Raw genomic sequence first — 12,156 nt, forward strand, 5'->3', positions numbered from 1 at the left:
CCTCACCTACCTCACAGGATTGTTGTGAGGATAAAACTGGGGTGGTAGAGGTGGGGAGAGAACCTTGCAGGCTTCCTTTAGTTGTTCGGAGGAAAGAAAAATGGCACAAAACTCATTCGTGGTTGTGGGATGGGAGCAGGGGAAAGGCCTTTGGGGGAACATCGGAGGGCCAGATAGAGAACCCAGAAGGGATGGATTTAGCCCTCAGGCTGAGGTTCCCCAGCCCTGGGTTAAAAAGGGAAAGCTCTGCCTGAACCAGAAGTAGACAACCTGGTTTCCTCCTGATGGTTTGGACTACAACTCCCATAAGCCCGAGGCATTGTGGCCAATAGTCAGGAACACCGGCTGTGGCAATCCAAAACATCTAGGTTGCCTAACCCTGGATGGACCTAAAAGGCTGAAAATTGATGATGACGATGATAATTTTTAAAGCAGTTAACAGCTCTGCCCCCAGCCCGTCTCCAAATGTCTCACTTTGCAATTCAGAGTTTGTTTGTTTGTTTATTTATTTATTGCATTATATCCTGCCTTTTTTCCTCTTGCAAGGAACCCAAGGCGGCTTACATTATCCCCCTCTCCGTTTTAGACTCACAACAACAACCCTGTGAGGTGGGTTGGGCTGAGAGTCTGTGACTGGCCCAAAGTCACCCAGTGAGCTTCCATGGCCGAGTGGGGACTAGAACCCGGATCTCCCGGCTCCCAGTCCGTCACTCTCGCCACTACACTACACTGGCTCACAGTTCAAACTGTTCTGTGTACACTGGTTCACAGACAGAGCTGGTAGCTGGGCACTCTGAATATTCAACACACATGGCCCTTTGCCTGTGGCTGTCTGGCAAGCAACGTCACCCTGTCACATCCAGTTCGGTACAGCAGGTTGTGCGGCCTGCGACTGGCGCAGACACTTTGACGCTGCCAGGCACAGCAAATACAAGCAGCGTATGTTTCCCTGGCTTCCCCACAGGGCCGTGGAAAAGCGGCTGCTTTTAGCTCATCTCGTGAGGTTGCGCTTGACGAGGCAGATGCAATCCAGACTAGACAGAGGCATTCTTGTGGCTGCTTCCTCTGTCCAGATGCGTGGACCACCTGAATTCCTGGAGGATGAGGCTATCAATGGCTGCTAGTCCTGATAAAAAGGTAAAGGTGTCCCCAACCAGTCGTGTCCTACTCTAGGGTGTGGTGCTCATCCCCGTTTCTAAGCCGAAGAGCCAGCGCTGTCCGAAGACGCTTCCGTGGCCATGTGGCCAGCATGACTGAACACCGAGGTGCACGGAACGCTGCTACGTTTCCCGCCGAGGCGGTACCTATTTATCTACTTGCAATTTCTTGCATTCGAACTGCTAGGTTGGCAGGAGCTGGGACTGAAGACGGGAGCTCACCCCGTCACGCAGCACTCGGGTCTTGAACTGCCGACCTTCCAGTCTGCAGTTCAGCGTCTTAACCACTAAGCCACCGTGGCCCCACTAGTCCTGATAGCTATATGCTACCTCCAGGATCAGAGTCAGTATACCTATGTACACCAGTTGCTGGGGAACATGGGCCAGAGGATATAGTTGCACTCATGTCCTGCTTCTGGGTTTTCCATGTGCAGCTGGTTGACCACTGTGTGAACAGAATGCTAGCAAACTTGGCTGCAGTGATCCACCCTCTGGTGACCTCCTGGCTGGACTACTGTAACACGTCGTATGAAGGGCTGCCTTTGAAGACTGATTGGAAACTTTAAGTGGCAAGCAGTGTGGCAGGGAGCGTTTTAGCCGGGACTAGGTGGCTTGAACACATTATGCCAGTCCTGTCTCGTGCGCTGTCTCCCAGTTCATTTCTGAGCTCAATTCAAAGTGTTGGCTTGCACCAATAAAGCCATTCATGGTTTGGGAACTCGGTATCTGATGGAACGCTTTGCCCTATCTGTGCCCTAAAGTTGTCTACGGAATTCCTTCTTCAGGTGCCTCCTCCCTTAGTCTGAAGTTCAGAGGGTGACTACTACAGACAAGGCCTTCCAGGTGGTGGCCCCCCTCAATTATGGAACTTTCTCCAAGGCAATTCACCTAGCACCTACATTTTTTCCCCTTCTGTCACCAGTCTTAAGATTTCTTTTGTTCTCCCAGTCCTTTGCTGTTTTAATCCTGATTATATGTTGGTTCAGTCCCCAACATCTCAGTTAAAAGGACTGGGGAAAGACCCCTTCCTGCCTGGGACCCTTGAGAACAACTGCCTATCACAGTAGACAATGCTGGAGGATAGATGGACCCAGGGTCTGACTTTGGTCCATCTATATTCCTATCTAAATTAGCCCTTTATTCAGAATAAAGAGGACTGGAATCTTACTTTATCTTCTAGGAACCTTAGCTCAGTGGCTCAGATAGGGGTGCCTGGAACAAGTATCCTTCCCCTCACCCCAAAAGAGGTGATTGATGCTGTCTCTTCCTCCCTCAAACAGGTGATTCGTGCTGCCTCATCCCCACAAAACAGGTGATTGGTGCTATCTCTGCCCTCCCAAAACAGGTGATTGGTGCTATCTCTGCCCTCCCAAAACAGGTGATTGGTGCTATCTCTGCCCTCCCAAAACAGGTGATTGGTGCTATCTCCTCCTCCACAAAACAGGTATTCAGTGCTGCCTCCTCCCCATAAAGCAGGTGATTGGTGCTGTTCTCTGGGCTGCTGTCCTTGTGTGTGTGTGTGTGTGTGTGTGTGTGTGTGCATGCACACCTCATGTCCATTTGTCGCTCTTTGGTATGCGCTGGATCCCCTTCGGAAGATTTGTGACACCCTGATGCGCTAGGTGTGGTTGAGATGCTTTATTCCTGGGCCGCTCCCTCACGCTCGTTCCAGAGTAGAGGCCCCACCACTTACGGATCAGGACCAGAGTGAGAGTGACCAAGCGAGTGGGCAAGAGAGCTTGTAACTGCTGCAGCCTAGTGTCCATTTAAGGGCAAAGCTGAAGATCTATGGTGACAGAGGGCTGTGGCAGCCCAGTTTCCCCTGGAACATTCCAGGTCTCCCTTCTGAATCATCAGCGTTTATTTTGCCTTTTCTTGTTGGAGCTGTAAGACAGGATCCTACTCGAGTACAAAGAACGAATTTGGTTACACGAATTCAGTCAGACAACCCATTGGGTTACCTGTATTTACATCTTGGCCGTTCGACAATGATTTCCTGCCCCTCTCTTGCCCAAAATATTTCTGGCACCGAGCTGGGTGGTAGGGGCACTGTTGGCTCCTTTGCTGTAGTGTGGACCCAAGCAGACCCTGACTCTGCCTATCTCCGGGGCTAGGCCTACTGCCACAGAGCAGATCCAGGATTTTCAATGGCTCAGATTCCTAGGATGACCTTTGTCTTTTCTCCTGCTGACATCTCCCTCTTTCCTCCACAGCCTAACTCTTAATGTTCTTCTTTTCTGTTTACATCAATAGTTCTCGTTATTATTTAAAGGAAGGCGAAACAAACAAACAAACAAACAAATGAACAAACACCAGGGCAAAAAAGCAGTCAGCCACTTTCGGCCACCAAATACGATGTCGCGTTTGGGTTTTATTGCTCTGTTAAATCACAGCAAATTGCCCGGCATCTTTAAGCAATTGGGTTTAATTTAAAACTTCCATGGGAGCCCAGCCACACCATAAATTTCCAGGCAAGAGCTGTTCGCAGATAGCATTGTGCATTTTGTTCCCAATTAAAAATAGGGGAGGGGAGGGAGAGAAAGGGTGGTTGGGGGATGAAGAAACCCCCCCCCCCAGAAGTCAGGCTGATTGTAGAGGCAATTAATATATCATTAATAGCACTCCCTCTAATAGCAAGCTCAGCTGGTGAGTGCCGACTGAATTGTGACCAGTATGGGGCAGCTAAGAAACAAGGGGGGATAGCAGGCCTGGGGGAACCCCAAGGTTTGCAGGAATACAGAAAAAAAATTATTTAGGGGAAAAAAGCCCTAAGGGGGCAACTCTCTCCCATGAAAAGCCAGTCACAGAATGCTGAGTGTCACCTGGCAGAAAAATGGGAAAATGAGGTGGATGTAATGGAGTGTCTTTGAAAAGGTCATGGCTGGCTAACCCCTGGGGTGAGTTTTAAAGGGGGACACAAGAACAAGAGGCACGCTAACCCAGCCTTGCAGATAAATTGTCAGAGATGCTGGCAAGGGTGTGAATGGAGTTTTAAAAGTAGATTGCAGGCAAAGAGGCCATGATACAGGTGGGGCCAAAGGGGGGGGAGTGTTAAAAGTCCCCAGCCCTCCATGACCATGTCCTGATCTGGATCAGCCCCTTTGTGACTAGAATTGACTTTTTAAAATAGGCATTCACACAAGTGCTAACTTCAGGAATGGCATCTCATCTAGTTTGGCCCCAAGTCAGTGTTTTTGCACACAGAGGGCTAGCTGCATGAATTTAAAATGTGGAGGTGCTCCAGTCACATGGAGAGACAGAGTTGGAGGAAGGGGGCCAGTTTTTAACAGTAAATGGAGTACACGGGCAAGGAGTGTGGAATTTCCCTCCGGTCCCCTGGATTTTTTCCTCAGCTGAACTTTGAGAAGTTTTGAGCAGGGGAGCTGTGGCAGGGGGAGACTGGGTCACACCCATTTGCACTTTAAGGTAGAATAGGGTTCCCCAATGATTTTGGGCTGGTGGTCCCATTGTGGGTGCATTGTGGGTGCTTTCACAAAATGGCTGCCATGGTGGATGTGGCTGGTCACAAAACATCTGTTTCCCAGAAGGTGAACTCATGGAGCAAAAACCAATGTGACTTGCCCAAGGAGCTAAGTTACAAGGCAGAGGTTGTGGGGTTGGGGGAGGGGGAGCTCCAAAACAGCATTGCCATTCTTTTGAACCCACCATTTTCAGCTCCAGCACCCATTTCACAGAAGACAAAACTGATAAGGCTTGGTGACAGACAAGTACATTAGCCAAGAAACTAAGTGCAAGGTAGAGGTGGGATTCTGGGATACAATTGACATATCCCTCTGCCAACACAAAGAACAACAAAATACCCATATTAGTGAAGTCAAAATGGGAATGCTAAAAAAAACACACCCACCCATCATCCCCCTACAAAAAAACGAATGCAGAACTCTCTCTCTCATTCACACACACAAGCGTGTGCGCGCACACGCTCACACACACACACACACACACACACGACACAGACAAAATATCTCTCTTGCCTTTTTTGGGGCCGTCCCTGTGTGTTTCAAAACAAAGCACTCGGCTGTAGCCAGTGACCAATTTTATTTTTTTCATAATGCCTCTGGAGGCCAGTGCATCACTTTGCAGCATTCTGGCCACCAAGTTAAGAACATTTATTTTATTTTATTTTTAATACAAAATCTGGAGGGGCAGGGAACTGGAGCGCCCTAAGGGAGGTGTCTGAGGGCACAGTGGGGTCTGGAGGAATCATGTCGAGGAGTCTGGATTGGAAGCCTTTGCACATTTTCATTTCATCATCCTCCAAAAGGGCGAGGGAGGAGGAACCTGGCAAAAATGAGCTTCATCCTGAAGATTCAGCAGGAGCCAAATCTGGTCTTGTTGAGAGACATCACTGCCTGGTCTTCGAGGTTCTTGGGGGAGGCACAGATCACTTTCGACTTGGAATACAGGAATATAGCACTGCTCATCACCCGGTCCATGAGGGTGTGCAAGCGACAGTCACACACCCATGGGTTTCCTGAGAGATCAAGGCTCAGCTCAGTGGCCTGGCTTGAGAACTGAGGATCCAAAGAGGTGAGCTGGTTGTTGGAGATGTCCAGCAGTTCCAGATGGTCCAACGGCTCGAAGATCCCAGCTGGGAGGTCAGCCAAGCTGTTATTCTGCAGGAAGAGGAACTTTAGGCTCAGAACAACATGGAAAGTTTTGTCTGCAATACTTTGGAGTTGGTTGGCTTCTAGGATCAACCTCTCTAGATGGGACAAACCATCCAGGACCTGTGGGGAGAGGGTGCGAAGGAAGTTGTATGACAGGTCCAGAGTGCTCAGATTCTCCAGGTTTTGGAAGCAAGAGTGAGGCACATCCTCCAGCTGGTTGTGAGAGAGGTCTAGGATCATGAGTTGCTGTAGGGTTTGGAACCAGGATGGACGAAGGGCGGTCAGCTGGTTCCCCTGAAGGGCCAGTTGCTTCAAGGTGGTGGAGTTCTGGAATATTCCCGGAGGCAGATCTTTGAGGCGATTGCTGGTGAGATCCAAGGCGTGCAATTCTGGGAGGTCACGGAGGAGGCCGCTGGGAAGGGTCTTCAATCTGTTCCCAGACAGGTGAAGTTCCTGGAGCTTGGGAAGGCCCCGGAGTGCCTCTACGTCAATGACAGAGATGTTTGTGAACTCAACGGAGATGTGCCTAGTGTCTTCGGGGAAGCCAGATGGGAACTCACTCAGGGATGGGGAGGAGCAGGAAAACTTGGTGAAGTTGGTTGGAGTGGAAAACGGGGGGCAAGGGAGGGCTTGGAGGCAGCAGCAGTGAAGGGACATCAGGATGGAAGCGATAAAGATGGTTGGGATGGAGCAATCCATTGCAGGGATCTATATGGATGCAGAGAGAGAGAGAGAGATGATCCACATGGGTGTTATAAATGATAAACCACATTCCACTCCAGTTCCAAGTGTAACTCCCATCTTCCCGGACATTGGCTGGGGTGGATGGGCATTGTAGTCCAAATGTTCCAAAGAGTGTACCAGGCTGGGGAAGGCTGTCTCACACCATGGGACACAGCAAGGGAATTGGTGATGAACTCACAATATCTGTCACTCTGTTTCCAGTTGTTCTGAGGTTTTGCTCGGCCCTGACATCCACTCCACTTGAATCCCACTAAAGTTACAACCCACTTACTTACTTACTTACTTACTTATTTATTTAAAATATTTCTTGGCCACCTTTCAGGGCAGAAGCCCTCCCAAGGTGGTGTACAGCAATAAAACAGATAAAACCTGTACAATAATAAAAGTGATAAAACACAATAAAAACAGTAAGAACACAATAAAAACAGTGATAATCCAGTTGTTCCCTCTAATGCATTGTTTTCCACAGCAGCCAAGCAGATGCTCCAATTGGAAGCATACGAGAAGGACATGAGCGCAATAGCACCCCCCAAACTTGTGTTCCCCTGTACGCTGCCCCTGATACTGGAGTTAGCGTCAGGAATGGTAGCCACTGATAGCCTTCTCCATGAATTTGTCTCAGTGTAACTCTGTGCTGTGTGAAAAAGTCCTTCCTTTTATCTGTCCTGAACCTCCCACCAATCATCTTTGTGGGATGACCCATAATATATAACCATCATGACTAGTAGGCATCCATAGCCTTTTCTTCCATGAATTTGCCTAATCCCCTTTTAAAGCCATCCTAATTGGTGGCCATCACATCTTGTGGTAGTGAATTCCCTAGTTTAGCTACTCATTGTGTCAAGAAGTCCTTCCTTTTGTCTGCCCTGAACCTCCCACCAATCAGCTTCATGGGGTGACCCCTTTGGGAGAGAGAGAGGGAGAAATATGTCTTCCTTTCTCTACATCAGGCATCATTTTGTGCACCTCTGTCATGTTTCCTGTCACACGCTGTTTGTCTAAGCTGAACAACCCCAAGTGTTGTAACCTTTCCTCCGAGGTTACGCCATAGGTAAACAGTCAGGGCCTCAGCTCAGAGCAAGAGCACATCTTTCTGTACAGAAGGTTCCAGTTTCAATCCCCAGATTCTCCATGCAGGACTGGGAAAGAGTCCCATCAGAAAACCCTGGACAGCCACTGCTGGTCAGTGTAGTAGATAATATTGAGTTGATGGTCTGATTTGGTAGAAGACAGCTTCCTAATATGCTCCTATAAATGAGCCCTTGATTCAGAGCCATGAGGACTAGAATCTTATTTCATTTTTAAGGGGCTCAGTGGTAGAGCATATGCTCTGCATGCTGGAAGTCCCCAGTATAAGGCGGCTTCTGATGTTTCATCGGGGAATTGCTCTAGCTGCTGGATAGCTCTGGTTCCCTCTTCTCCACCGTTCCCAGCTCTGTGACATGGATGAGAACTCTGCAGCCCAGTCCCCAAGCAGTGAGGATTCCAGGGGTGCCCCATATAGAGGGGCTCTAGTATAGCACTTCCCAACTATAAGATGCCAACAGATTCCTGCTCCCCCCATCGGAGTTCTAAGAGAACCCCAGGGCCATTGAATTCCCTGCAGAGAACAAAGAGATCCTCCCATCTTCTTTTTGAGATCCAGTTCCAGAATGAATGGCTCAAAGATCAACCTTCCTGCTCTTGGGGCCCACCAGGCATGTGGGACCACAGATCCCATCATCCACAACCAGCATGGCAGCTTGGCCATGCTGACCAGGGATGATGGGAACTGAAGTCCAGCTTGCCTGGTGGGCACCAGGTTGGGGAAAGGCCATGCTGACTGAGGATGATGGCATGTGCAGTCCAAGACACGTCAGGAACACCAGGTTGGGGAAGTCTGGCTTAAAATGACAGGCTGGGCTGGCCTCTTCACGTTGGCCTAGTACTGGGGGGGGGGAACCTCAGCCCTGGGCTCCTGATCCAGCCCTCTGGGCTTCCCCAGAAGACAATCCTCCTTTCCCCCAACAACCAAGTCTTGGGTGGCTTCCCAAAGTTTTGAGCATTTTAAGACAGAAAAAGCGTTGGAAAGATTCTTTACAACACAGTGGGGAAAGATAAGCAGCTCTTGAGGAAAGAAAGCCCTTTCTGAAATGCATTGGGCGTAATAAAAATTTTTTGGGAGGCACCTGGGAGTATTTTCTCTTCTGTTTTGGGATCCTTCTGTTCTTGCTGTTATCAGATTTTGTGCCATCCCCCCCCCTTCCCCTTCTGAGAGGTTGCCTTGCCTCTTCTAAAGCTTACTTACTGGCAAACAAGAGCTCTAACCTAAAAGAGGCTGGCATTCCCCCCCCCCACCCCATTTGCCTTTGGCTTCACCCATCACTGGGATGTGGCCCCGGAGAGCTCCTCTGAAAAGAGATTCCCTGCCCAGGTTTAGTAGGACCAAAGGACAAAACACCTCCCATTTCCTTCTCGGAGACACGTCCAGACAGATCTGGCTACATCACATCCTTTAAGGGAACAATGTGTGACCACTCTCCTAATCTCTATAACAATAGGGAATCTCCTGGGTGAAACCTGTCTGACCACTTTGACTCATCTCACTGCAGTCCCTTTTCGCAAGCACAAACTTGGAAGGTTTGGAGGGGTCCTTGAAAGGTCACTTAGACAAGCTTCCCCAATGCGGCACTCTTTTGATGTGTTGGACCACAAGACCTATCATCCTCATGCTGGCTAGGGCTGATAGGAGCTGTGATACAACACTTTTGGAAGGCGTTGGGTCAGGGAAGGCTGATTTAAGACTGCACCCCCCCAAACCTTACAGCAACATCCTTTTGGAGGTGTGGCAATCAGAATTGTAACCTTCCTTGCAGGGTGGTTGTCAGGCTATTATTTGGGGTGGGGGTGGGGGAAAAGATCTCTGCATGCTGCCTTTGCCCTTGGAAGCAAAGAGGGGATACACATGTCATAGCCATTAAAGGCTAGGAACTGGAAGGTGAGATTTTCAGCTGGAATTGTTACTTGCCCCTACACACATTTTTCTTTCTTTATCTGAACACATCAGGCATAGAAATAGCTCTGATATTTCAGAGAGCCCAGGCTTGAGTCTTTATAGGTTTGGACAAAAAACTACCCATGCATGTTCCCACTTTGGTGCTAGAGCACACAAGCTAGGTAGCCCGCTGGGGTAGAGGGGACTTTCTTATCCTGTGGGGGTGGGGAAGGGGGCAGCTCCTGTTCAGTCTAAACTTGGGGGTCTTACACTGCTCATCCTCTATTTGGAAAACCTTAAGGACTAGAAACCTGGGCAGGAAAAACAACAAACATTGTGTTTTACAGCCAGTTTCAGCACTCTGTGCAGAAGTGTGAACAATACCTCAAGCCCTCGGATGATCTGTTTCTTATTCTCCTATCTCCAGTGGTGTGTATTTTAGCTCTGATGTGGCAGTCCCTGTTCCTCTTCCCAGAATCAAAATTCTCTAAAACTGAAATCATAAGAACATCAGTGTCAGGGTGGAAACTGAGCCCATAGAACCTCAGAGCAGTTCTGATTCTGAGGAGGAACAGCAATCCATGGGAGAGGAGCGCGCTCATCCCTCACAGGCACAGCAGCTGGCAGAGATTCCTCCTGCCAGCATTCTTGGGATAGATAGTGACCCTGGCAGCGAGAGAGCGCTGGAGGGGGGCTTCCTGGATGCTCGGCGCTGATGCCAGGAGCGACAAGTGATGGAGGGCACCGAAAGGAGGCGTAGCGCTCGCTTGGTGCGCAAGCAACGGTTGCGTCCCGAGGACCCAAGGGAAAGAAGGAGGATCTCTCCCTAGCCCATAGGTTCAGGGTCTTCTCGTGGTTCTCCTTCAAACAGGGACCAACTGCCTAACCTGGAGCATAGGCTACTCTGCTATCTTTTCCCAGTGCTGTTCCTTGCTTAGTCGCTGGTGATTAGTATCTGAAAGAATCATAAAGTTGTAAAAGGATTAAAGCCTTGAAAAGAATCCTTTTGTCTGTGTCTCAAGTTGGCTATTGGAGTAGACTGAAAGAGGCCGCCAGGGTGCTCCTGACAAGAGCCCTGCTGGATCAGGCCAAGGGTCCATCTTGTCCAGCATTCTGTTCACACAGTGGCCAACCAGCTGTCGACTGGGAAACCACAAGCAGGACATAAGTACAACAGCAGCCACCCACCCACCCATGTTCCCCAGCAATGGGTGCATATAGGCACACTGCCTCTGGTACTGGAGGTAGCACAGAGCCATCAGGACTAGTAGCTACTGATAGCCTTCTCTTCCATGAATTTGTCTAACTTCCTTTTAAAGCCATCCAAATTGGTGGCCATCAATTACCACATCTTGTGGTAACAAATTCCATAGTTTGTGAAGAAGTCCTTCGTTTTATCTGTCCCGAATCTCCCACCATTCAGATTCTTGAGATGACCTCATTGTGTTGTAGTATTGAGAGAGTTTTCCTCCCTGTCCACTTTCTCCACACTATGCATAATTTTGTAGACCTCTCTCATGTCTCCCCTCACTCGCCTTTTCTCTAAGTTAAACAGTCCCAGCTGTTGTAACCTTCCCTCATAGGGGAGATGCTCCAGCCCCTTGATTATTTTAGTTGCCCCTCTCTGCACTTTTTCCAGCCCTACAATATCCTTTTTGAGGTTCAGTAACCAGAACTGTACACAGTATTCCAAGTGAGGTCACACCATAGATTTGTATAAGGGGAGTGTGATCTTGGCAGTGTTATTTTCGACTCCTTTCCTAATTATGCCCAGCATGGAATATGCCTTTTTCACAGAAGCTGCACACTGGGTCCACATTTTCATCAAGCTGTCTGCCACAACCCCAAGATCTCTTTCTCATTTAGCTCAGATCCCATCAGCTTATACTTGAAGTTGGACTTTTTTGCCCCAACATGCATCACTTTACACTTGCTTACATTGAACCGCATTTGCCATTTGGCTGCCCAATTTGGAGAGATCGTTCCGGAACTCCTGACAATCCCTTTTTGTTTTAAACACCCTAAATAGTTTGGTGTCATTGGCAAACTTGGCCACTTCACTGCTCACTTCTAATTCCAGATCATTTATGAACAGAAAAGATTAGTCCCAATACAGATCCCCGGGGGACCTCACTGTTTACTCCCCTCCATTGGGAGAATTGTCTATTTATTCCTACTCTCTCCTTTCTGTTCTTTAACCGGTTACTCATCCAGAAGAGGAGCTCTCCTCTTATCTTATGCCTGCTAAATAAATCAACCTGCATTCATGATAACTGTGGACAAAAGTTAGGAAACTGCATAGCAGCACCTGAACTTACCTGTGACTCCAGCTCTCTCTCCAAACCCAATCTCTTTTCTCCCTGGGTGTCGTCTCCAGCTGTAGTTCTCTTATACTTTTCTCTTATCCAGGAAATCAAGAGAAGGGGAGGGTTTAGGGCTGAAATGAAATGCTTTCTTGGAAATAGTGCTGAAACGTTGCATGTTTCTGGTTGCACCACTGTGTTGGGAAACAGGCTCTGCTCAAAATTCAGAGAGAGAGAGAGGGAGAGAGGGAGAGAGAGAATCCAGATCTTGATCCAAAGGACACACAGGTACTGTTATCCTATTTACCTGAGATTCTTGGCCAAAGCCAGCAACACTTCCCTAAAAC

At 48.7% G+C, this 12,156-nt stretch overlaps 1 protein-coding gene across 2 annotated transcripts; it reads right to left on the reverse strand.

Annotated features, from left to right (window-relative positions):
- Positions 1 to 3,509: 3,509 nt before the first annotated feature.
- LRG1 (leucine rich alpha-2-glycoprotein 1) lies at positions 3,510 to 11,868 on the reverse strand. Of its 2 annotated transcripts, XM_084826201.1 has the most exons (3): positions 11,825 to 11,868; positions 9,891 to 9,999; positions 4,786 to 6,496 (listed from the first exon to the last, which is right to left on the reverse strand). In XM_084826201.1, exon 3 carries the CDS (start codon positions 6,485 to 6,487, stop codon positions 5,489 to 5,491), a length of 999 nt encoding a protein of 332 aa, XP_084682327.1. In that variant the 5' UTR covers positions 6,488 to 6,496; positions 9,891 to 9,999; positions 11,825 to 11,868; the 3' UTR covers positions 4,786 to 5,488. The 2 variants fall into 2 exon arrangements, with proteins under 2 accessions (XP_084682326.1, XP_084682327.1); XM_084826200.1 differs by lacking the exon at positions 9,891 to 9,999 and having other exon boundaries at positions 3,510 to 6,496.
- Between the last annotated feature and the right edge of the window lie 288 nt (positions 11,869 to 12,156).

This window comes from Heloderma suspectum, chromosome Z (assembly GCF_057233095.1).
Source record: "Heloderma suspectum isolate Gila_16-S chromosome Z, 16-S_ref, whole genome shotgun sequence".
NCBI classification, from domain to species: domain Eukaryota; kingdom Metazoa; phylum Chordata; class Lepidosauria; order Squamata; family Helodermatidae; genus Heloderma; species Heloderma suspectum.